This window comes from Mesoplodon densirostris, chromosome 15 (genome assembly GCF_025265405.1).
Source record: "Mesoplodon densirostris isolate mMesDen1 chromosome 15, mMesDen1 primary haplotype, whole genome shotgun sequence".
Taxonomy (NCBI): Eukaryota; Metazoa; Chordata; class Mammalia; order Artiodactyla; family Ziphiidae; genus Mesoplodon; species Mesoplodon densirostris.
In genome coordinates this window covers 1,233,399-1,256,749 of record NC_082675.1, presented here as the reverse complement: position 1 = coordinate 1,256,749, position 23,351 = coordinate 1,233,399, and the positions used below count along the sequence as shown (strand labels likewise).

Sequence of the window (23,351 nt, the reverse complement as noted above, 5' to 3'; positions counted from 1 at the left end):
AAGAACGGTTACACCATGGGGTCGACTGCTCCGGTATCTCTTCCGAGCCCCGTGAGCCAGCCCTGGCTGCCACCCACCCTCCTTTACTCTGATGTCAGCATCTCAAAGTTCCTTTAGAAAACCGCTTCCTTCCCATCATCAGTGCAGGTGGTCCTGCTCACTTCCGTCCCCCAGCCACATGCTTGGTGAGGATGGGCACACGGCCCACAGCGTCCAATGAGAGATGGCCCTGGGACTGTGGCCTGAGAATCGGTCGGCCGGGTTTGCTAATCTGGAAGAATGTCGGGTGCAGCTGCCCGCTCTGTCTTTGCTGCCATTTGGAGAGATCTCGCCTGAGGATGAAGCCAACACAGAGATGGGGAGAGAAACCGTATTCTGATCATGTCCTTGTGCAACTTGATCCAGCCTTGCCTGACGTCAGCCTGCTCTGAGATGGCCTAGTTTAATGAGCCCATAAATTTCCTTTCCCTGACCAGAGCCAGTCTGAGCTAGGTTTTTGCCAGTAGCACTTGAGCAAAGCTGGGGGATGTGCCTGTGAATGGTCATCGTATGCAGGGTCTTCACTGCAAGTGATCTCAGCGGGTCAATATAACGGTCTTCTGAGCAGGTGCAGAATCTCCATGCTCCAGAACAGACCACTGAGGCTTGGAGAGTAACAGGGTAGGATGAGCAAGACCCCAGCCACGGGAGGACAGTGGAGAGGAGGCTCTACCGGAAAACCCAGCCCTCACCTGGATGGAGGGGCCACCACTCCCCTTAGACTGGGGGAATGTGGGTCAAGCAGAAGCGCCTGGGCCTCAGTTTCCCTGTCCGTAGAATGGGACCTCAATCTTGATAGCACCAGCTGTGATGGGGGGGAGGGGAGCAGCTGTAGAAACAGAACTAAGGTGTAGGGGTATTTACATCTGAATGCCCTGCCCAGGATCCTTTGGCTCTGTGACCTCCCACAAGTTATTTAATTTCTCTGGGCCTCAGTTTCCTCATTTGAAAAATGGGAATGATAGTTTCTATCACGAAAGATGTTGTGAGAAGTGAACGATTATATATGGCATGTTCTGAGCTTGTGCCGGGCACGCACTGACCTCCCAACAGACGTCACCCATTTACATTCTCCTCCCCAAACCCACAGCGACCACAGACCCACGGCCCTCGCTGACTCCCAGCTGCGCCCAGACCCCACCAGAGTCAGGGCCGCCGCCCGCGCCCCTCTTAGTCTCTCACCCCACCCCCTCCCGCAGTCCCTCCCGAGCTCCCACCCCCAGCCCCGCTGCAGCCCGGCTCCTCGCACGCCCCCAGCCCCTCCCTGCTCCCACCCCTACCCCGACCCCTCCCACTCTCCCACCTCAACCGCCACCCGACCCCACCTCCCTCCTACCACGGTGCAAAGGCTCCCCCAAGCGTCCGCCGGGCGCGCTGCGGCTGCCGCTCCGGGTCCCCAGCCCTGACCGTGAAACCATGCTTGGCGCGGGGTCCACGTACGCGCGGTCGGGCGGGAGGCGGGGTCCGTTCCCTGGGGGCCGGCACAGAGCCCCGGACTGTGCCCCCGCCTGCATGCCTCCGCCGCCCCGGGGCCGTCTGGGGACACACAGGAAGCGTCTTCCTTCGGGCCGCCGCAGCCAAGGTCCCCGTGTGGACTCGCCGGGCGGGGCGTGGGTGAGGTCTGAGCATCCTCCAGGGGGCGCGGGACTCTGGCGGGAGAGGGGCGCGGGCCCTTTAAGGCGGGGGGAGGGAGCGCCGGCGGCGTTCATTAACATATATTAGTATGCCCCGCCCCGCCGCTGGGAGGCGGCGCGGGGCTCGGTTGGGCAGGCAGCCTGGCGCGGGCTCGGGGAGCGCGGGCGCGGGGCGCACGGGCGCGGGGACTGCCACCGCCGCGCCGTCCGCCCTATGAGCGCGATGCGGCGCCGCGCCGCCCGGGGGCCCGGCCCGCCGCCTCCCCGGGCCCGGGTCCCGCCGCTGCCGCTGCTTCTACTCGCGCTGGCCACCCGTGGGGGCTGCGCCGCACCCGCGCCCCGAGCCGAGGACCTCAGCCTGGGAGTGGTGAGTGCGCGGCCGGGATGCGGGGCTCCCGCAGGCCGGGGAGACCCCATCGGGGCGCCTCGGTGCCTGCGGGAACTCGGACGCCCTGCACCCATTTCCTGGGCAGGAAGGCTGAGGCTGGGTCACAGTCTGAGTGTCTTACGCGCGCGCACCCGGGTCTGGGAAAGAGGCGGCGGGTCCCTCCCGGGCTCCGTGCGCTCGGAGCCCGCCGCAGTCGCCGGAGCCCGCGGAGTTTGGGGGCTCACCTGGCCTCAGCCCCGTTTCCGGCTCCGTGCAGCCCCAAAGGGGCCCCTGAGGCGGGTGGGACAGCAATCAAAGCCGCCCAGAGCAGGGCGGTCCCGAGTGCGTTCCCCGTGGGAGTGGCGGGGGGGAGGGGTGCGCACCCACAACCGAGAAAAAGACAGGGCTGCTGAGTGTGGGCGCCCCGGAAAGTCGGTGGTTTCGAGTTTGCTCCGTTGAGGATGTTGAAGATGTCGGGGAGCAAGGGAGCCGGCCTCCCAGCCCCCTGCTGGGCATGGATCTTGGCCCTAGTCCCTGTCCCCTTCCACCCCAGGGTGGCCAGCCCTGCCTTGCCACCCTTGTCCCTGTCCTGAGCCTGGTGGAGCCCCCCTCCCATTCCCAGGCTCGGATGTAGCCGTCCAGGCTTCTCCTGCGCCCACCCCCCTCAGTATCAGCTGTCCCACTGGCTTGGAAACCATACTGGGGGACTGCGCAGTGTCTTCTTCCCACAACCCCTCCCCCGTTCAGCCCGCCAGGCTTGGAGCCTCCTCTTTGGGACCTGGAAGATTTAGATCAGACTTTGTGGGTCTCACCACCCCCAGGCCCCGGGAGGCCAGGCGAGGGCGAGAGCAGGGCGGTGGATTAAGCAGATTCCTTCTGAGGCTTCCGCCCCTGCAGTTGCCCTCACTTGCACAGATGAAGGGACAGGGCCGGGGACCTTGGCTCCCTGCCCCCGCCCCCGGCCCACGGCAGTCTCCTAAAGGGGTGCTGATAAGGCTCCTCTCCCAGGCCAGTGGCATTCTCGAGCTCCAGGTGGCTTTCGGGCCAGTGCAGGCGTTTGGGCGGCATCCGCAGCCCCGTGGTTGGCAGGACTCGGCCACCCCCGCCCAGCTGCCGCAACCCCTGCAGCCGCCTGGGGGGGAACAACCACAGTCCCTGCCGTCTGCATCCAGACGCCAGAGGGTCCCCAGCGCCGCTTCCTCCCAGCCAAACTGCTCTGAAATCGGGGTGCCTTTGCCCACCTCCTCCGGGCCCTGGGGTGTCCTGGACCCCCTCCCGGGGCGCACGCTCTGAGGGCATCAAGTCTCTACGTCTGGGCTGGGTGGTAGTAGAACTAGGCTCCCACCTTCCAGCTGTGAGGGGCCTCGCGGGAGGGTTCCTGGGGGTCGGGCCCGCACACGCAGGGCGTGGAGCTCCTGGCCCAGCCAAGTGCGTGCATCTCGTCCAGTGCTGTTCTGAAGTTTCTCGCCGCCCTCTCCCTGCTCTCCTGGGTTCCAGGGGACGTGGCTCCCCAGCCTGGAGCCCCAGAGACAACAGGGCCCTGGTATCCGACCCGGCGCGTAAAGAGCAGAGGATGCTGCCGCTGCCCAGAGAGACCCCCCACCCGGGGAAGGCCAGGCCCCCTCCAGCCCGAGTGAGAGAGACCTTCCTGCCTGCTGCCCCCGACTTGCGGGCCGAGGGCGGTCTCTGGTGGCCTTCGGGGGAATGACACCTCAGCGCGTCAGACCCGGAGGTGCAGGAAGGCTGGGAGACCAGCAGGGATTTGCCGGGAGGAGGGAGGACTCCTCTCCACCCCGCTCTGCAGGCTGCCCCCAGGGGCCCAGTGACTCTGGATATTCAGGTCTAGGGCTGCCAGTGAGGAGAAGGGCCCCTTTGTAAGTGTGACCCAGCTTCTGCCAGACAGAGCCGTGCCCAGCGGGTCTCTTGTGCGCTGGCTGTCCCCGGGAGGGGGCTCCCCAGCCCAGCCCGCCCGAGCCTCAGAGGAGAACAAAGCACCGGATTGAGGCCTGCCGCGCCGGTCCAACGGTGGTCTTTCAGGCTTCGGCGAGCGGGACAAAAGGGCCCCGTGCCCTCCTGGGGTTGTCGACTGCGCCGCAAGTCCTTCTGGGCCCGTTTTCATCACTTTATTTCTGAGTAGGTAAAACCCACAGCAAAATATTCAGGCCGTACAGAAGGGTCCGCGGGGGTCGTTGTCTCCCTCATTTCCCGAGGATCCTTCCAGAGGTTGTCGGCACGGAAAAGGGCATGGGGACCTCGGTCCCTTATTTCTGCGGATGACAACCTGCTGTCCACTGCTGTGTGCCCTGCTGTTTTCACTTCCCAATGTGTCCTGGAGAACGGTCCACGCTGGAACGTCAGGTCCTCCCGGTTCATTCTTTCCACGCATCGCATTTCACTGCACGGATGTCACATCCATTAGCCAGAGCCCCGCACGGACGTGCAGGCTGTTCCTAATAGTTCGCCATGGCCAGGAGCTGCCAGGACGCCCGCTTACTGCGACGTGAGTACGCGAGGGACCCGGCCCTGGGGGAGCCCAGGTGACAGGCGTGCACGTAACATATCGTATGTTGGCAGATCTGCCACCATCCTCTACAGTTTGTTCTCAGGTTTCTATCCCGGCAACAAAGTCTGTGAACTCTTGTGCCTTGTACCACGCGTGTTGGCAGGTCTTTTGATCTCTGACACCCAGACAGTGACAGTGGTTTGTGACTGAGAGTATGTGAGGGTGGCCGGGAATAAGCAGGGCCCTCAGCGGCCCAGGGGGCTGGGCAGGGGCTGGAGCTCCTCTGAGCACATGTCCCCTTCCAGGGGGTAGGGAGGGGGGTGGCGGGGGTGACCGTCGCCCTGGCCTCAGCCAGTCGCCTCTGGGTCCCCGCTGCTCAGTGCCAGCCCCCCAGCAAGCCTCTGGCACCTCGGTGCACTCAGGACCCGTATCAGACCTGGCTTGGGGCCAGGAACATCCCTCTCTGCTGCGGTCAGGGAACCCAACCAAGGGGACCAGGGGTGGTCTCACTGAGCCGGCAAGAGGGGAGCCTCGGCTCCCGGTTCCCCTCCCAGAGCTTGAATTTAAATGTGATGACGGTCCTAGGACCCAGCTGGGCCCCTCCCAGACCCTGGAGGCACGTTGTCAACAAGTGAGTTCATTTCCCAGACACTCATGGCCTTGGGCGTCTGGATGACTGAGAAGTCTTTGTGGTGCTTTCGAGGGGGCCTGTGGCGTGGGCAGGACCGCACTGGCCGCCTGTGGTCTGAGCCCGGGGACTGTGGATGCTGACTAAATGGGCTGGCGACCAGCTTGGCAGCTGGCAGCTGAGGAAATGTCGTTGCTCTTTCAAGGGGCTCTGGGACCAGCCTCTGGGTGTGGATCCCAGGCTGCTGCTCACAGCCTGGGATCTGAGTGTTGGGCCTCAGTCTCCTCGTCTGTAAAGTGGGGCCATGAGAACGGAGCAGTGAGGACGTTCCCTGGGTGATGCCCCTGGATCTCTCACCGCAGCATCTGCAGGAAGTAAGCTGCCTTCGTGTTCTGAGGAGGGGGTGTGGGAACAGGGACAAGGGCTTGAGGGCTCACCAGGGAGCTGCCTGATGCAGTGCCCTCCTGGGGGTTTCCGAGGGTGCTTTGCGTGCGTGTGGTTTTTGCCTCTCGGTTAATGGTGGCTCGGAGCTTCCAGTGAGATGCTCTGGGTGCAGGGCCTATGCTGAGCACGGGAGGGGTGACGGGTGCGTCTGTCACAGGCTAGCCGACAGCCTGCTGTGTCCCTCCCAGGCACTGTCCAGCTCTCAGGAGGGATGGACAGTGGCCTGGGCAGGATGCGGAACCCACTTCCCCCCTTGACCTGGCCCGCCTGCCCACTCCTCCATCCTCTCTTCCCTCTGTACCCCAGTCCTACCAGTTCCTTTCTGCTCCCTGAACTTCCAGGGCTGGTTCCTGCCACAGGGCCTTTGCACTAGCTGTTCCCACTGCCATGAATTCTCACCTCGGCTCATCATCTGACCAGCTCCTTCTCATCCTTCAGGTGCCACCCCCCCGAGCACCCATTTAAGGAGCCCCTCCACCCTGTCTCACTTCCCCTCATAGCACAGCGGTCCTGGGAATAGGCCCTGAAGCCAGATAGCCTGGGTTCCCCTCCCAGCTCTGCACTGTCTGGCTGTGTGACCGTGGGCAAGTGTCCTGACCTCTCTGCACCACAGTTTTCTCACCTGTAAAATGGTCATAATAATAGCGCCCACCTATAAGATCATTTCAGTAGTTCTCTATTGAGCGCCTACTGTGTGCCAAGCGTGAACTGAACCCCACAGACCCCTGTTCTCACAGCTTTCCCCTGTGGGTGCTGTGAGTAATTGAGCAGCGCTCAATAATCGTTGGCCATTAGGATCACTTATCACGTGTTTATCTTTGGCTTTTTGCGTGAGACTGTCCCTCCTGGGTAGACAGCAGGACGGTGTCTCCCCAGACCTACCCTGTCCCCTGGCACCTGGCACAGGGATCCCTCGGTGAGGGTGTCGGATGGATGGGTGGACCGTCAGAGGGGGTTCTGGGAGCATCCCCCTGGGGAAGATGCTGGGGCAAGGCGTCATCCCAACTGCCAGCAGCCCCTGGAGGAAGACCCACCTTGCCGGGGGGCCACCAACTCCTTTGTCTCTGGGTCTTTAGCGCCCTGACGGCCGAGCGGGTCAGACACAGACTTGAGCCAGAGCTGCGCCCTGTGACCGCGAGCCATTTCCGCAGCTGCATGTGGAGGTGATGGTGACATCGCCTTCGTGGGTGCCGAGGGATGAGTGGGTGAAGCTGCAGAGCTGGCGGCGCGCAGTGGGTGCTGAAGGGTCTGTTATTGTTCGGGTCTGGGGGTGGGTGCTCTAAAGCCACTGCCCGCCCACCTCCGCTGCCCCAGTGCTGTGACGGTGTCTGCACTGCCCTGGGCCTCCATGTCCTCATCTGTGCCGTGGGGCTGATGACACCCGCTCTCCATACCCCCTACAAACGAGGCTGGCGGACTCCAGTTAGAGATGGGGGGCGAAGGGGGACGCCGACAGTTCAGCCGTCCGTCCCCACTGTCCCGGCCAGACACAGGCCCCTCACGGGGCATCGGCGAGCCGACAGGCGTCCCGGGGTCCCGGCTGGCTTCGCTCCAGTCCTGCTCCCACGGCCAGCACGTCCGGTGAGCCCTCACTTCCCCACTTACAGGTGTGGCCAGGGACACTGTGGGAGCCGTGGCCAGGCCTGGGGCTGTGGGAAGGACCTGCGGCGGCACCGGCACCGGAAAGCACATCACGGCGCGGCCTTCCCTCGCCCGCGGGTCCCCCCTGTCTGTGGAAGGTCGGTTTGCTGCGCCCCCTGGGTGCTTGCACTTGATGGCTGACCTGCTGGGCGGAGGGGCCACCGAAGACGTGAACGCGGGGCCGCTCGGTGGCGGCGATGGCCCACTTGCCTGTGGCTTTGCTGAGGTCAGGAGGGGAGTTTTGTGGTGTGTGCGTTAAACATCGCTCAACAGCGTTAACGCCGTGAACAAACGCACGTTGTGTCAACCAGCAATAAACGATACAGAGAAAAACAAGAGCAGGCAGGGGCTGGGCGGGGGGAATGGGAAAGCCATGGGAGGGATGGTAGGTGACTGCGTTTGCGGGAGGGGCCGGCGCCCCACTTCCTGCCAGTGCCTTGGGCAGGACACCCACCTCTCTGGGCCTCAGTTTCCCCATCTGCAGTACTGGCTCAGCTCACGGGGGTCCTTGCGGGGAGGAGGGTGAGAGCATGTCCTTGGCTGTTAGGGATTCTCCAAGGCGGGGCAGCCCCTGCAGGTTTGGGGCTCCCCTTGCTCCCCCCCCTCCCCTCAGCCTTCTGGAAAGTTCACCCTCTGCCCACACAGCCTCGTTGCCCTGGAGACACGGTAGCCGTGGTGACAGTGAAGGGAGGACCAGTGGATGAGCACAGGAGGGGGCTGGCCCAGGCGACCCACAGTCTTTGTAGGGTACTGGGGGGCAAGGGGCAGGGCTGGGGACAGCTGGGGGGCAAGAGATCTGGGCCCCCACCCCAGGGGCTGTCCTGATGCAGGCACCACTGTGGTGGGTGCAGGGATCGGCGCTGTACGGGCTCCAGGGCAGCCGAGGCGGGGCTTTTGTCAGCCTTTGCCCCATGCAAGGACCCCGGCCCTGAGGACGGGTTCTCAGCCTGGTTCCTCTGTGATGTTCTAGCGTGTACGTACTACCAGGAAAAAAAATGAAACCCCGGCCCTTTGGGAATTTGCTTGTCTCCCCTGAAGTGGGGAACGAGCTGGCAGGGCGAGAGGGAGAGAGAAAGAGAGAGAGAAAGGGGCTGTCCGAGACGCCCCCTCCCTCCCAGGGCTCTAGGGCTGACTGTTCCTTCCCAGCAGGGATGGGGGCTTCTTGTTGGGGACACTTGTGTTTCCACCGAAGGCAGGAGAACAGGATGGCTCAGGGCTGGGCTAGGGTCCCCATGGGCTCTTCAGGCCCCCCTGATCCATGCATCACCTGAGGGCCGGTGACTGCCAGCAGCATCCCCCCAGCAAACCCACCAGGGGCTCGTCCTGTTGTCAGACACCTCCTGAGGATTTCCGCCAGCGAGCTGTCCAGGAATCGACACAGAAGCCACCACCACTGGGGGGGCCACGGGGAGGAGGTGGGCCGGGGGTGTGAAGAGAGGGGACCGGCTTTGTGATGAGGAAGGGAGCTGCGCTGGGGGCAGGTGGGATGTCTGAGCCCAAGCCTGCGGGGAAAGTGGGGAGGGAGCCCCTCCCCCCCGCCAGCCCCTCAGATCTGGTCCCATTCTTGCGCTCTTGCACGCAGCAGGGGCTGCAAGCTGCAGTGCCCAGGGCCCGGGCAGGCGCCAGCAGCTGCTGGCCGTGGTCAGAGCAGTGCTTGTCCCAGGCGGGCACAGGCCCTCAGCTCTGCCCTTGTTATGCAGGTTGACACAGAGCCAGCCACTCAGACCTGTAGCTGAAACCTCCTGCTTTGCAATGTTAGCAAACGTTTCCAAACCACCTGAAGTGCTCTTGAGGCCTGAAGCCCAAAGGTGTGCGTGGCCTCCTGGCCAGGCTGCCCAGCCCCAGAGGGCGCAGCTCCTCTGTGAGCCCCGTGGAGCCCCACGAGGGCTCGGAGCAGGGGTCTGCTACGATCAGACACCCAGCTGTTCTCCCAGCCTGGAAGGGGACAGCCGGGAGATGGGTGGTCCCCCCAGGCTGTCTCAGCCCCTGCCCACCCAAAGCACCTGGCCTGGGTGGGGAAAGGCACTTGCCTGGCTGGACCATTACCTGGTGAGGAGAGTGGGGATGGCACCCTCACCCAGCATCGTGTATGGCCTGAGGACACTCCCAAGGGATTCCTCGTGGCGCTGGGTGCCTCCAGGCTCTGTAGCTCAGTCCTGCAATCTTAACAAAGAGCTGCAAAACGTGTGTGTGTATTTTCTGACTTTCAGAAAGAAAACGGCAGAATCAAAACCTTAAAGCATGTGTAAAACTTTTCCCCAAAATGTGTAGCCACAAGTACACTTTTTTAAAAATAATTTTTATTGGAGTATAGTTGATTTACAATGTCATGTTAGTTTCCGTTAGTACAGCAAAGGGGATACAAACACACATCTGTCACCTGGAATGCTCTCTTGGGTATTTCCAGGGCCCAGACAGTGATTAGCCAAGGGACTCAGTAAATCCTGTTGACGGCTGACGGGATGCATTTAAATGTGTTTGAAGTGATGTGAAGGGTGGTCCTCCCAAAAGAAGGGTGCTCAGGGGTGGCAGAGGCCTCAGTACCACAGAGGGCCCAGCCCAGGGTCAGGGGTGAGCCTGCCCGGCCCTCGTGCTCCCCTCGTCTGAGCACAGGATGTCACTCGGGTGTCCACCGGGAGCACCCCTTGGTTGCTGTTCACTGTCCTGCCTGGGTCTAAGAGGGACCCCCAGACCTGAGGGGGGTCTCCCGGGTCCCCCAGTTCTGCGCATTCTGGGGGTTCCTTCAGGAGTTGGGGAGGAGGTAAAGGAACAGAGAGAACCCCAGCGAGGACTCAGTGTTTCCTGGAAAGGAGGGAATCCAGCTAGTCTGCTGCAGGTGTATGCAAATTATATGCAAATCATTGAGGACCCTCCTGGTCAGTTGCGTTCCCTAGGAATTCCAGGAGGATAGACCCCCTCCCACTGAGCACCCTCTGGGCCCCCTGTGGGGACAGGTCCCCGGGGCGGGGAGTCCTCAGGCAGGGGCTGCAAATGTGCAAGCTTCTGGGGGCCCTGCAGGTAGCATAAATGAATCAAGGATTTCTTAAATGTCCACCAAAAAAAAAAAATAGACCTGCAAGTCGGTGCATTTCTTGAAGCCTGGTCTGGGAGGGGGTGGAGCTCAGAGAATCTCCAAAACCCTGCCTTCCACCCACCTGTGGGTCATCCTGAAGCTGGCTGATGAGCCCACCCCCAGCATTGCGTCCATATGACTGAGTGCTTTTTTTTTTTTTTTAATCCTTTAGGACTTTTTTTTTTTTTTTTTTTTTTTGGCTGCGTTGGGTCTTTGTTGCTGCGCGCGGGCTTTCTCTAGTTGTAGCGAGGGGGGCTACTCTTCGCTGCGGTGCACGGGCCTCTCACTGCAGTGGTCTCTCTTGTTGCAGAGCATGGACGGGCTCTAGCGTGCAGGCTCAGTAGTTGTGGCACATGGGCTCAGTAGTTGTGGCGCACGGGCTTAGTTGCTCCGCGGCATGTGGGATCTTCCCGGACCAGGGCTTGAACCTGTGTCCCCTGCATTGGCAGGCGGATTCTCAACCACTGCGCCACCAGGGAAGCCCGGCTGAGTGCTTTTTATGGGATTGTCACACAGCTTGGGAAGTGGGCATGAGCACTGTGTGGCAGTTGAAGAAACAGAAGCCCCCCAGGAGGTCCCCACAGATGGCATTGGTGCCCCCCTGTCCCCGTCCCCCCACAGATGGTAAAGGGGTTCTATGTGTGTCTGTGGTATAAAGGGTTGCCCCCCATTCCTGCTCCCTGTTTGGCTCAGAGGACCCCCAGCGGGGCACTTTGCATCAGAGCTGTCCGCTGGCAGCACACACTTTATGTGGAGGGTACCTGTGTCAGGGCTGGTGTGAGCATTTCCACGTTCTAACCCTTTATATCCTCACATCCATAGGCGAGGAAACAGCCCAGAGGGGGTGTGACTTGCCTCAGTTGCACAGTGAGGAGGGGGCTGGGTGGGATGTGCACCCAGGCAGCCTCGCTCCGGAGTCTGGGCTCTTAACTGCTGTGCACATGCAGCTCATGACCGGATCCCTAACCCAGGTTCGGAGCCCACTGCCCTCAGCGTGGGTTTCAGACCTCGGGTCCTAAAGTGATGCCTCACGGCCAGCTCAGGGCCTGAAGTGGGCACTCACGACGTTACATAACCTCTTAAAATTTCACTTTCCTAAGTGTCCCCTGGGCATTTTGCTGCCTCAGGAGGAGTGAGGTGGGGCAGGCTGCCATGGGCAGGCTGCCATGAGCATTCGCACAGGTTGTGCACTGCTCAAGCCCGCCCATCTAAGGGGCATCAAGTTTATTAAGACACTCAGGCAAGGAAGGAGCATGAGACGCCCTGTGGGCTACTGGGCAGGGGCTGGAGTGTTGATCAGAGCTGGGAGAGGCCTGCCCCTCCCCGCAGTGATGGCCCCAGGCAGGCGGCTCTTCTGTGGGGCTGAGCACCCCCCTCCACCCCTCACTGTACTCTCTGCCCACAGGAGTGGCTGAGCAGGTTCGGCTACCTGCCCCCAGCAGACCCCGCAACGGGGCGGCTGCAGACGCCAGAGGAGCTGTCCACGGCCATCGTGGCCATGCAGCGGTTCGGAGGCCTGGAGGCCACTGGCGTCCTGGGTCAGTTCTCAGGGTGCAGTGGGAGATGGGTGAGCTGAGCCCAGTTCCTCCTAACTGCCCCCTCCAGCCTGCCCTGCTGTCCTGGGATGGAGGGAGGATTCCCGCCGCATGGGAACCCACCGTCATCCCCCTCCCCGTCCCCGGGCCGTGGGCACAGCCGGGGGTGAGTGTGTACCAGCTGCACCCAGACCCCCTTTCCACACTTTCAGTGGGGTCTCAAACTCCATGCCACGGGCCAGGCAGGCCAACTGTCGGAGTGGGGTCTGGCCACCCACGCCCCAGTTGAGTTGCCCCATTGGGGTGCCAGGCCTGTGCTGTTGAAACTGCCCGCTTTCCAAGAAAATCGGGGGGGTTTATGTGAGCACCCCACTTTTTACATTTTGGCTACAAATTCCAATTTTGTAAAGACTCTTCAAAGGGCCAGCTGATCAAAACATGTCTGTCCCCAGGCCTCTCAGGAGTAGACACGTGTGTCACACACAGAACCGGTCGGGTGTGTGTCCCGTGAGATGCAGGGAATGTTGGCCAATGGTCCAAGTTGGGGCCATGCCCCCTCCGACTGCTCAGGGCCCTGCCGTACATTAGTGAATGCTTTGAAAGCCCTCCATCCTGGTCTGTGGACGTACCCCGGCAGGGGGGCCCGACATAGGTGGAGGCCTGGGCCTCGTCCCCCCAGACCTGGTGCAGGGAGCTTGGTGCCGGCTCTCGGGGAGCTGCTGGGAATCCCCGGTTGGGGGTGCGCGTGTGCTGGGCCTGGCTCCTGACCCCCGCCTGCCCGTCCGCCCTGCAGATGAGGCCACCCTGGCGCTGATGAGAACCCCGCGCTGTTCCCTCCCTGACCTCCCAGCCGCAGCCCCGGCTCGAAGGAGGCGCCAGGCTCCGGCCCCGACCAAGTGGAGGAAGAGGAACCTGTCGTGGAGGTGGGCAGGCGGGGCTCCACCGGGCCTGGCCTTTCCGGGGGTCTGGGCGTTGGCCAAAATGAGCACCCACAGACCGGGGCTTAAGAGACAGGAATTTATCCTCTCGGTTCTGGAGGCCAGAAATCTGAGATCCAGGGGCCACAGGTCCCTTGGTGGCTGTGAGGGAGAATCCGGCCCAGCCCCCGTCCGGGTGCTGCCGGCAACCCTGGGCCCGTGGCTCTGATCCCTGCTTCCATCTGCACGTGTCCTCCTTCCAGGTGTCTGTGTCCCCTTCTGTCTGTTGTAAGGACACTCACTGGATTTAAGGGCCACCCTATTCCGGGATGAGCTCATCTCCATCCCCGCCCCAGTTACGTCTGCAAACCCCCCATTTCCAAATAAGGGCCCCGCTGCCCCCCACGACCCCAGGGCAAGTTGTTCCAGGGAGTGCAGTCCAGCCTGGGGCGGGGGCGCTGGGCCTGTCCCCATGACTGACCCGGCTCTGACCCCGCCTGCCCCAGGGTCCGCACGTTCCCGCGGGACTCGGCCCTGGGCCGTGACACGGTGCGCGCGCTCATGCACTACGCGCTCAAGGTCTGGAGCGACCTCACGCCCCTGAACTTCCACGAGGTGGCCGGCAGCGCCGCCGACATCCAGATCGACTTCTCCACAGCGGACCACAACGACCGCTACCCCTTCGACGGCCCCGGCGGCGCGGTGGCCCACGCCTTCTTCCCGGGCGACCACCACACTGCAGGGGACACCCACTTTGACGATGACGAGGCCTGGACGTTCCGCTCCTCAGGTGCGTCCGGGCTGGGGTGGCCCCGGGGACCCCGCAGAACCCCCAGCCCCTGACAGAGCCCAGGATGGTGTAGGGAGCCACACCAGCCCCCCAGGAAGAGGAAACCGCCACAGCTCCCCTGCCTAAAGCCGTGGGCACCTGTCCAGCTCAGGAGGACAGCTCTGCGTCCAGCCGTCTCTGCACGGGCAGCCCACCTGGCAGACCCGGGCTGGGCTCGCAGGCCTGGGACATGACTCCATGAGCCAGGCTTGTCCTCACCCTGGTCCAGCTCCCAAGTGGGAGTACAAGCTTGTAAGGCCTCTGCAGGCCTAGGCACGCCATCACTTCTGCTAAGTCCCATTGGCCAAAGGAGTCGCAGGCCCCTAGCTTCAAGGCGGGACGAGGGTCAGAGCCGCGTGGCACAGGCTGTGGGTATGGGCGGGGTAGACGGGGGCCTTGTGGGGTGAGTCTATATCCCAGGCTGGGGAGCCCATCCCAGCTGGAGGAGCCAGAAGTGGCCCCATAGAACCCGTGGGTTTTATACCTTGATGGGAGTCCAGGCCCATCCTGTGGGGCCTGGAGCATCTATTCAGTGCTGTGGGGTTGAGGGAGCTTACGGTGACCCCTGTAACTTGGGATCGTGATGGCCAGCAAGCCCTGAAATACTTACCATGTGGCCTGTACAGAATAGTTTGCCAACTTTGCTGTGAGGGGCACGTGGGAGGTGAGGGGGACCAAGAGACCCCCAGGGCCCGAGAGGCCCTTGTGAACTCCACAGGGCCTCCTAGGAAGCAGACAAGCCCTGAGTGACTCCATAGGACCCGTCTGTCAGGACCGGGGCCTCCTCTGTAACCAGCTTGGTGGACTCATCTCACCCCACCCCACGGGTCCCGTCCCCGTGGCCCAGCAGGACCTGGTGGTGCCTCCCCGGGCTCACTGGCTCCTGTGTCCCCAGATGCCCACGGCATGGACCTGTTCGCAGTGGCTGTCCATGAGTTCGGCCACGCCATCGGGCTGAGCCACGTGGCGGCCACACGCTCCATCATGCAGCCATACTACCAGGGCCCAGTGGGTGACCCGCTGCGCTACGGGCTCCCCTATGAGGACAGGGTGCGCGTCTGGCAGCTGTATGGTGAGTCCTCCCCACAGAGCCGTCACGGGTCAGCCGGGGATGGGGACAGCAATGCCGGGGACCCCCAGAGCACAGAGCCCCATGGAAGAGGGCTGGTTCTGTCTTGTTCGCTGCGTGCTCAGCATCTGAGACTGCCTGGCACACGCTGGCTGCCCCGCGGTGTGTGTGAAATGAATAAGCAGGTGGGTTGTGTCGCCAGGGGTCCCTAGGACCTGGGGCCCCGCTGCCCTCTCCACGGAGCTCGTCTCAGAGCCCCGGGCAAGATCCCACGTCCAGTCCCCAGACGGTTTCGGGTCGTGACAGCTGACATTGATGGTGACCCAGGGCCCACGCAAAGCACTTACATGTATTAAGTCATCCAGTCTTTACAACCTGTGAAGTGGGTACCACATCCCCACTGAGAGATGGGAGCGCTGAGCCAGGACTGACCCAGGGCCAGCGCCGGGCCCCGTTCTGCTGGGGACACATCAGACAATGTGGCAGAAGGGGCTGTGTCCTGGGAACTGTGAGAGCGAGGAGGGGGGCTGAACCTCCCCCGGTCACCCCCCCACTCCCTGCTGGGCTCCCCGACCCCACGCCAGACCGCCCCTAACACAGCGGCCAGAGCTACCCTCTGAAAGCCTGGGGTCGAGTGCCTCGCCTCGGAGGCCAGCCTCCCCTCATTCCACGTCGCAGCCTCTCCCCTCCGCCTGGACACCCCCCCCCCCCCGCTTCACTGTTGCCCCAGCGCTTACCACCCTCTGACGTCTGTGGACGTCTTTTATTGAAGTAAAATTTACGATTTTTACCCTTTTAAACTCAACTGTTCAGTGACATTTGGTACATTCGCAATGTTGTTCAACCGCCGTTTCTCTCCACTTCCAGAACGTTCTCATCCCGCCCCCCATCCCCCCCGCCGTCCCACCTCACCCATTAGCAGTCACTTCCCATCCACTCCCCCGCCCCCGGCAAACACTCGTCACTTTTCTGTCTTTCTGGATTTGCCTCTTCTGGGCATTTCACATAAATGGAATCATACAATGTGTGGCCTTTTGTGTCTGGCTGCTTTCACTGAGCATGTGTTTTCCAGGGTCATCCCCGTCATAGCATGCATCAGTAATTCATTCCTTTTGACAGCTGAATCATTTTATTTATCCATTCTTCCGTTGGTGGACATTTGGGTTGTTTCCACCTTTTGGCCATTATGAATAATGCTGCTGTGCACATTCATGTACAGCTTTTTGTTTGAACACCGGTTTTCTGTTATTTTGGGTCTGTACCCAAGAGTGGAGCTGGGGGGTGGGGCGGGGTGTCAACACTCCTTTAAGTCAGTGGGGCACCTGTACCTTCTGCTTATGCATCACGATGCTCTGGCTCCAGGGACGGGAGTCTCCCCTGCCCTGCTCACCGCCGCAGCCCGGCGCTCAGCTCAGTCAAGACGCAGTGCCACCCACCCGATGGCCCCGGCTCCGTCCTGGCGGCTCCAGGGAGGGTGGTGGAGTCTGCAGGGAGGCGGGTGTGCTGGGCCCGATGCAGCCTCCTTGTCTCCACAGGCGTGCGGGAGTCCGTGTCCCCAACGGCACAGCCGGACACCCCAGAGTCCGAGGAGCCGCCCCTCCTGCCGGAGCCCCCTGATGATCGTTCTAGCACCCCGTAAGCCGTGGGCCCCTTGTCGCCGCTCTGCGGCCAGTGCGGCCCCCAGCAGCAGCTCCGAGTCCTGAGCTCGTGGCTCTTCTGGGCCAGCTGAGCCCTCAGTGACAGTTAGTTTCTTTTCTTATGGACAGACAGCGGAGGGGACCCCCACTCACTCCAGCCCAGAGCCGTGCAGAGGCCTTGACTTTCAAATGTGCGATTTCCTCTCACCCTTCATCCCAGTCCGTCATCGACGGCTGCGTAACAAGCAGCCCTGCCTCGTGGCATGAAACCACCACTATGTCGTTAGGCTCGTGGGTTCTGTGGGTCAGGAACTTGGACAGGACACAGTCGGGGGTCAGGGGTCGGCTACACAGTGTTGCGGAACATCTGCTGGGGGCTGGAATCGTCTGGGGGCATCTTGACTCAGGTCTGGTGCCTGGGCTGGGCTGACTCGAAGGCTGGGCTCAGCTGGGCACCATCTGTGTCCCGTGCCGGAGGCTGGATTCCTGGAGTGGCCGTCCCAAGGGAGCATCCGGAGGACTGGCGGTGCTGGAGGCCACGCAGCAGCTGTCCGCCTTTTAAGGCCCAGCCTTGGATTCGTCTAGCCCTGTGGTGAAAGGAGTCAGAGCCTGCCTACTCTCACCCCCCTATCCCCCAGTGGAACAAGTGCCACAGAGTCTGCAGGGGGTGTCCCCGTCCACCCCTCCCACCTTTGCCCTCACAGCCTGGCACGCCTCCTTGCCACCTTCAGGCTCACACTAAACACAAAAATACAAACAGAAATCTATGTATTTAGGCTTCCGTGGTTTGGCTTGTTTTGAGGTTTGGTTTTCCAAACGTGGGATGTTTTTATGCTTTTCTCCCTCAGCTGTGTGTGGTGAATTTCCACTGAGGTCAACAGATGTTGCTCTGACTTGTGTTATTGTTCTTCATTGCATTTATTTATTGCATAAGTAACACCTGCCAGCAGTACACGATTCCACAGGCACAAAAAGCACTCACAGTGAAAAGTTAGTCCTCACCGCTGACCTCCCAGTGCCCTCCCTGGGGCAAACATTTGTGCGTGTGCGTGACCTTCTAGAGAGATTCCACATGTGTATAGAAAGCCAAGCGTGCAGATGTACGTGCGTGAACCCAGTGGGACATCTCCTGTGCTGCTCTGGGCCTCAGCTCTGGCCCCAGGGCCCGTGGAGGCCTCTGGGTCTGTGAAGATGCCTGGGTCTCGGAGCTGAGCTGCACTGCGGTACATGTGTGCCCTGCCCTGTTTTTAAGTCCTGGATCGGTGGGCATTTAAGTTCCTGACCTTTGGTCGTCACAAATGATGTTGCTGTGAGTACTGTCTGTGGATAGAGCTCCACATTCAGAACCGGGCTCCCGGCACGCACGCTCAGCGTTTCTGTAGGACGTGCCCAGCTGGCTTCTCGACGCTTCGCTGGCAGCGCTGAGAGCGCCTGCTCGTCCAAGTGCTCCCTGACGCTCGCTCAGCGATCCATCTTGCATCCTGCACGGCGAGCGTGGGGCTCAGTTTCACCTGCTTTTCTCTCTTGACTAAACGGCTGCGGTCGCTGGGCCTGCAGGCGGTGATGCGGGCGTGCAGGGTCCTTCGGGGATGCTTGTCCCCATGGCCTTGCCCAGCCCAGCTCGCCGGGGCAGCTCGGAGTGGGGCTGCCTCCCAGCCCGGCCCTCTCTCTGCCCCTAGGCCCAGGAAGGATGTGCCCCACAGATGCAGCGCCCACTTTGACGCAGTGGCCCAGATCCGAGGCGAGGCCTTCTTCTTCAAAGGTAACCCCCTCGGGGTCCAGCAGCCGCTGGACAGAAGAGCAGACCCCACTCTGGGCCCCAGGCCGGCCACCTGCAGCCCCACCCCCTGTGTCCCCCCCAGGCAAGTACTTCTGGCGGCTGACCCGGGACCGGCACCTGGTGTCACTGCAGCCGGCACAGGTGCACCGCTTCTGGCGGGGCCTGCCGCTGCACCTGGACAGCGTGGATGCCGTGTACGAGCGCACCAGTGACCACAAGATCGTCTTCTTCAAAGGTGGGCGCCCCCCCATCTGGGTGCCTGCTGGGCATCGCTGACCGGGGGCCACAGCCCGCACTCCCCAGGACCCCCAAAGCTCGCGTCCACACAAGAGGCCAGTCCTGTGCTTTGCTCCGTGGGTCCAGAGCTCGGAGCAGAGAGTGTCCTATTCATGTGTGCACTCAACCAATTTGTAGTTATTGAGCACCTGCTCTGTGCTCTGCACGGTGGTAGGCCCTGCAGACACACAATGGGCAAGACACGAAAATCCCTGCCCTCATTCTGGGGCGGGGGACACACAATAAGCACCTGCGAGTAATGAGGGAATTAATTTCAGATAGACCTGGGGGAACAGCATACCAGGCAGAGGGAGCTGCCAGTGCAAAGGCCCTGAGGCAGGAACAATCTTGCTGATTGAAAGAACCTGGAAGAGGGTGATAGGCTGGATCAGAATGAAGGGTGAGGAGGCGGGGGTGGGAAGTGCGGGTCGAAAGTGCAGGTCGACTCCCAGCGGCCGTGGGAAGGAGCTGGATTTAGGCTAAGAGCAGGGGGAAACTGCTCTCCCATCTCAGTGCAGGGTGACCGGTCCACTGGAGGAGGGGTGTCACTTCACCCCCAACAGCCCCGCTCCCGGGCTGGGCTGGGGTGGTGGTTCCTGCCCTTGGGGAGCATGCTGTGTCTGGGGAGAAGGCAAGGTGCCCCGCCTGCAGCAGGAGACTGAGCTCTGCCAGTTCTGTGGGCACTTTGGGGGCTGTGAGCCTTCCTCAGTCTCACGCACTGCTGTGTGTACGTGCAGCTGTGTTTTGGGGGTGCAGGGTCTGTAGCTCCCCAGAGTGAAGCCACCCTGCTGCCCTGACCCAGGCTCTCCAGCCTGGCCTCCCTTGTGTGGTGCTTGGGCTCGACCCCTCCACACTCACCCTGACACGCCCCCTGACAGTGGAATCACCGTCTCCCAGGCTGGATGTCAAGGGCCGGCCACAGTCATGGTGGGGGGACCTGTCTGGCATCTTCTAAGTAACTTGGATTATTTCTTAACATTTAAAAATCGGGAGATCCCCACGAGAAACCACAGCTCCAGACTTGAAATATGAGAGAGTGTGGGCACTTGGGGCCTGTGCACTTGCCCGGCAGCGTCAGGTGGAGCAGGTCGGGCTGTCCTGTCAACGTCACCCCGCGTGTGTGCCCACTCAGAGGAAAGCCTCACAGCCCTCCTCGTTGTGATTGCACGGGGGGCCCTGTCTGCAGCTGTGCTATCATTTCCTTCAGTTGTTGCCAGTCTCTGACAGATGATTTTTTAGAAATTATTGTTAATTGTGGTAAAACACACACACACACACACACACACACACAATGTAAAAGTTACCGTCTCAACCATTTTTAAGTGTAGAGTTCAGAGGCATTAAGTTCTTTCACACTGTGTGCAACCATCACCACCGTCCATCTCTAAGGCTTTTTCATCTTGTGAAGTTGAAATTCTGTCCCCGTGAAACACTAACTCCCCATCCCCCTCCCCATCCCCCGGCACCCACCAGCCTGCTTCCTGTCTCCATGGATTTGCCTGCTCTAGGGACCTCATATCGTGGAACCACACAGGATTTGTCTTTTTGCGACTGGCTTATTTCACTGAGCATAGTGTCCTCAAGGTCATCCACGTAGCAGGTGTCAGGATTCCCTTTTTTAAGGCTGAGTAGTGTTCCATTGTACGGATGGACCACGTTTTATCATCTGTCGATGGACACTTGGGTTGCTTCCACCTCTTAGCTGTTGTGAATGATGCTGCTGTAGACAAGCGTGTACAGATAGCCCTTTGAGGACTTGCTTTCAATTCCTTTGTGTATATACCCAGCGCTGGGATTACTGGATCCTGTACTATTTCTATGTTTAACTTTTTGAGGAACTGCCAAACTTTCTTCCACAGCAGCCGCTCCCATTTTACATTCCCACCAGCGGTGCCCAATTCCCCCCATCCTCACCTACGCTTGCTGTTTTCTGGGGGCGGGTTTGATCGTGCCCATCCTACCGGGTGTGAGGTGGTATCTCATTAGGGTTTTGACATGCATTTCCCTGATGACTGGTAACGTTGAGCATCTTCTCGTGTGCTTACTGACCATTTGAATATCTTCCTTGGAGAAATGTCTATTCCAGTCCTTTGTCCAGCCAAAGATTTTTTTAATGTTTTGCTTCTTTTTCATTTGTATCTTCTGTTTTCATTTGTTTCTTTTTGCATTTGTTTTGTTTTGTTTTTTTTTTGGCCACAGCTTGCAGGGTGAAAGCACAGTCCTAACCACTGGACCGCCAGGGAATTCCCTCATTTGTTTTCTAAATCACAGGGTTGATTTGTTGCTAAACCCCGGTGGGAGTGGGGGACCTGACAACACATACCCAAATTTAATTCCCGCCCTTCTGCGGCAGAGCAGCTAAGGATGTTTCCAGAGCCCAAAGTCAAGGATATACCCAACAAGGATCTCAGTCACACCATTTCCCGAAAGCTTTACATGCAGGTTTGAAGTTCTCGGTGATTTCTAAAGCCCTGCTTCTGTGTAATCTGACAAGGCTGCACACATGCAGGTCCGGTGGGCCTTGACCCAGTGCCCTTCCTGCTTTGCCCATGAACATGCTCAGCCCGCCTCACAGCAGAAGTGGACAAGGCCCCACTGACCGAAGTGGCTTCTCGGGGTGGGAGGGGGGAGTCTTGCCCCCTGACTGTGATGTGGCCGCCTCATCTGGCCCCGCGTCCCCAGGCTGCTGGCACGTGTGGGACCCCTGCCGGGAGCACAGCAGGCGCTCGGTGAACCCTCCTGGGACTTACGTGTGGGCACTGCGCATCGGGGTTCCCGTCTGTGGGAGGAGCAAGGGCTGGGGGCCCCGCCCGGCGGGCTGGGCGAGCTCCGGCCCACGGCTCTTTCTCTCGCCCCCAGGAGACAGATACTGGGTGTTTAAGGACACTAACGTAGAGGAAGGATACCCGCGGCCCATCTCGGACTTCGGCCTCCCGCCGGGCGGCGTCGATGCTGCCTTCTCCTGGGCCCACAATGACAAGACTTATTTCTTTAAGGACCAGCTGTACTGGCGCTACGATGAGCACACACGGCGCGTGGACCCTGGCCACCCCGCCCAGAGCCCCCCGTGGAGGGGCCTCCCCAGCACGCTCGACGATGCCATGCGCTGGTCCGATGGTGAGCCGGGCGCCGGGGGAAGGGCGAGTCCGGGGCAGCCTCAGCCTCCACCCCTGGGGAGCGGGGATCCAGGGGCAGATGTGTGCGTCTGCCCCGCCCCCAACCCCCGCGCCGCAGACACCACCCGCCCCCGGAGGGGCCCCTGGGTCGCCCCCTCTGGCGCTTGCTCACCTCTCGGGGTCCCTTCCTCGCCCCCGTCACCCCTCCAGCCATAGTAGCCTCGCCTCCTGCTCTCACACACACACACCCCCAGGGCCTTTGCACCTGCCGTGCGTCCCCCCCCCCCCCAACACTTTCCCCACCGGCTTCAGGGCTCCGCCCAAACGTCATTTCAGCGCCCCCTGGCTGCAGTGAGAAGTACAGCATCCTCCCACAGGGGCAGCTCCACCCGTACGGGAAGTTTCGTTTGTTCTATTTGCAAAGCCAAGTCCCCAGTACCTAGAACAGCCTGGCACATAGTAGGCCCTCAGTAAATAAATAGTAGGGAAAAAGCAGAGGTCATCTCATCCATCCCCCTGCCTCCAGGCGGCTCCTTGAGCTTTCCCAGGCCTGTAATGCTCTGAGTGCCCACAGATGGGCTCCCCGGAGGCTGAGACCAAGACTCTGACTCTCACCTGAGACGTTCTACGTCTGTCCTTCCTGCTGGCCCCGCAGCTCTCTGCATCCCGTCCCCCTGCCGTCTACACCGAATCCCGCGTGCTGCAGCGGCCGGAGCTCAGCCGCCTGCCCTCTTCTCTCCCAGGTGCCGCCTACTTCTTCCGCGGCAAGGAGTATTGGAAGGTGCTGGACGGTGAGCTGGAGGTGGCGCCCGGGTACCCGCAGTCCACGGCCCGGGACTGGCTGGTCTGCAGAGACCCGCCCGCTGACCCCGAGGGCGCAGACGGAGAGGCTGGGGCCCACGCCCGGCCGGGGCAGCGCGACCACAGCCGCTCCGAGGACGCCTACGAGGTCTGTTCCTGCACCTCCATCGCCGCCGCCGCACCGCGGGCCGCGGGCCCACTGCTGGCCGCGCTGCTGAGCTTCCTGTGGACAGCGGCCCGGGCCCTGGCGCTGTGACATTCAGCGCTGGCCTGCGACAGGACAGAAGGGGCCATGGCCCAGAGGCACAAAGTGCAAGGACTGATGCCCGCCCCTCCAGCGCCTGAGCCAAGCGTCCCTGCAGAGCGGACCCCGCCTTGCAGATGGGGACGGCGCCACCAGCCCCCGGGCCGAGGCCACCGGGTGCAGCCTCCCCGACTCGGCAGAGGCCAGCAGAGGGCGCTGCTCCCCGGGCGCGGATGCAGGGGGAGCGCCCGCCTGGCCTGCCTGCCCTCTGCCAGCTGGGGAGATTGCGTCACGTCCCGGCCGGGTCGGGGCCGGGAGCCGTCCTTTCAGCGAGCGAGTGACTGAATCTCACGGAGATTGACCGAGGAGCCAGGGGTAGGCTGGGCTGGGGGCGTTACATCAGGTCCGCAGGCCCACGGGCACCCCCTCCCCATCACCTGCCGCAGAGCCGCCCCTGGTGCTTCCGCCCGCCCGTGGGGCTTCCTCTCCTGGACCCAGTGGGCCTCCACGGGCGAGCCCCCAAGCTGGGGCCGTGGTGGGCTTCCCTTGTGACGCGTTTCAGACAAACACGATCTCTTTCTGCTTTGTAACGGCTCAGGCTCGGCTCCCTGACGCGCCCAGGCGGTCTGAGCGTGGGCGTCCTCCGGGGCCTCGAGGGGCTCTGCAGCCCTGGCCCCAGACCACCTGCACTCTGGGGTGGGGGGCCTCCAGGAAGGCCTGTGCAGTGGTCACCAACACCTTCCTGCCCAACGCCTCGTTGACGACTCCATGACCCCTGGGTCATTACACCCATTTCACAGATGGACAAGCTGAGGCCC

General features: G+C 61.7%; 1 protein-coding gene across 2 annotated transcripts; it reads left to right on the top strand.

Annotated features, from left to right (window-relative positions):
- The first annotated feature begins 1,831 nt into the window (after window positions 1-1,831).
- Window positions 1,832-23,106, top strand: MMP17 (matrix metallopeptidase 17). Of its 2 annotated transcripts, none has more exons than XM_060119372.1 (10): window positions 1,832-2,040; window positions 11,735-11,867; window positions 12,658-12,787; window positions 13,288-13,571; window positions 14,506-14,682; window positions 16,215-16,314; window positions 17,996-18,078; window positions 18,179-18,331; window positions 21,232-21,489; window positions 22,232-23,106. In XM_060119372.1, the coding sequence occupies exons 1-10, from the start codon at window positions 1,888-1,890 to the stop codon at window positions 22,543-22,545; spliced, it is 1,785 nt and encodes a 594-aa protein (XP_059975355.1). In that variant the 5' UTR covers window positions 1,832-1,887; the 3' UTR covers window positions 22,546-23,106. The 2 variants fall into 2 exon arrangements, with proteins under 2 accessions (XP_059975355.1, XP_059975356.1); XM_060119373.1 differs by lacking the exon at window positions 1,832-2,040 and adding an exon at window positions 4,457-4,540 and having other exon boundaries at window positions 11,735-11,896.
- Window positions 23,107-23,351: the final 245 nt, after the last annotated feature.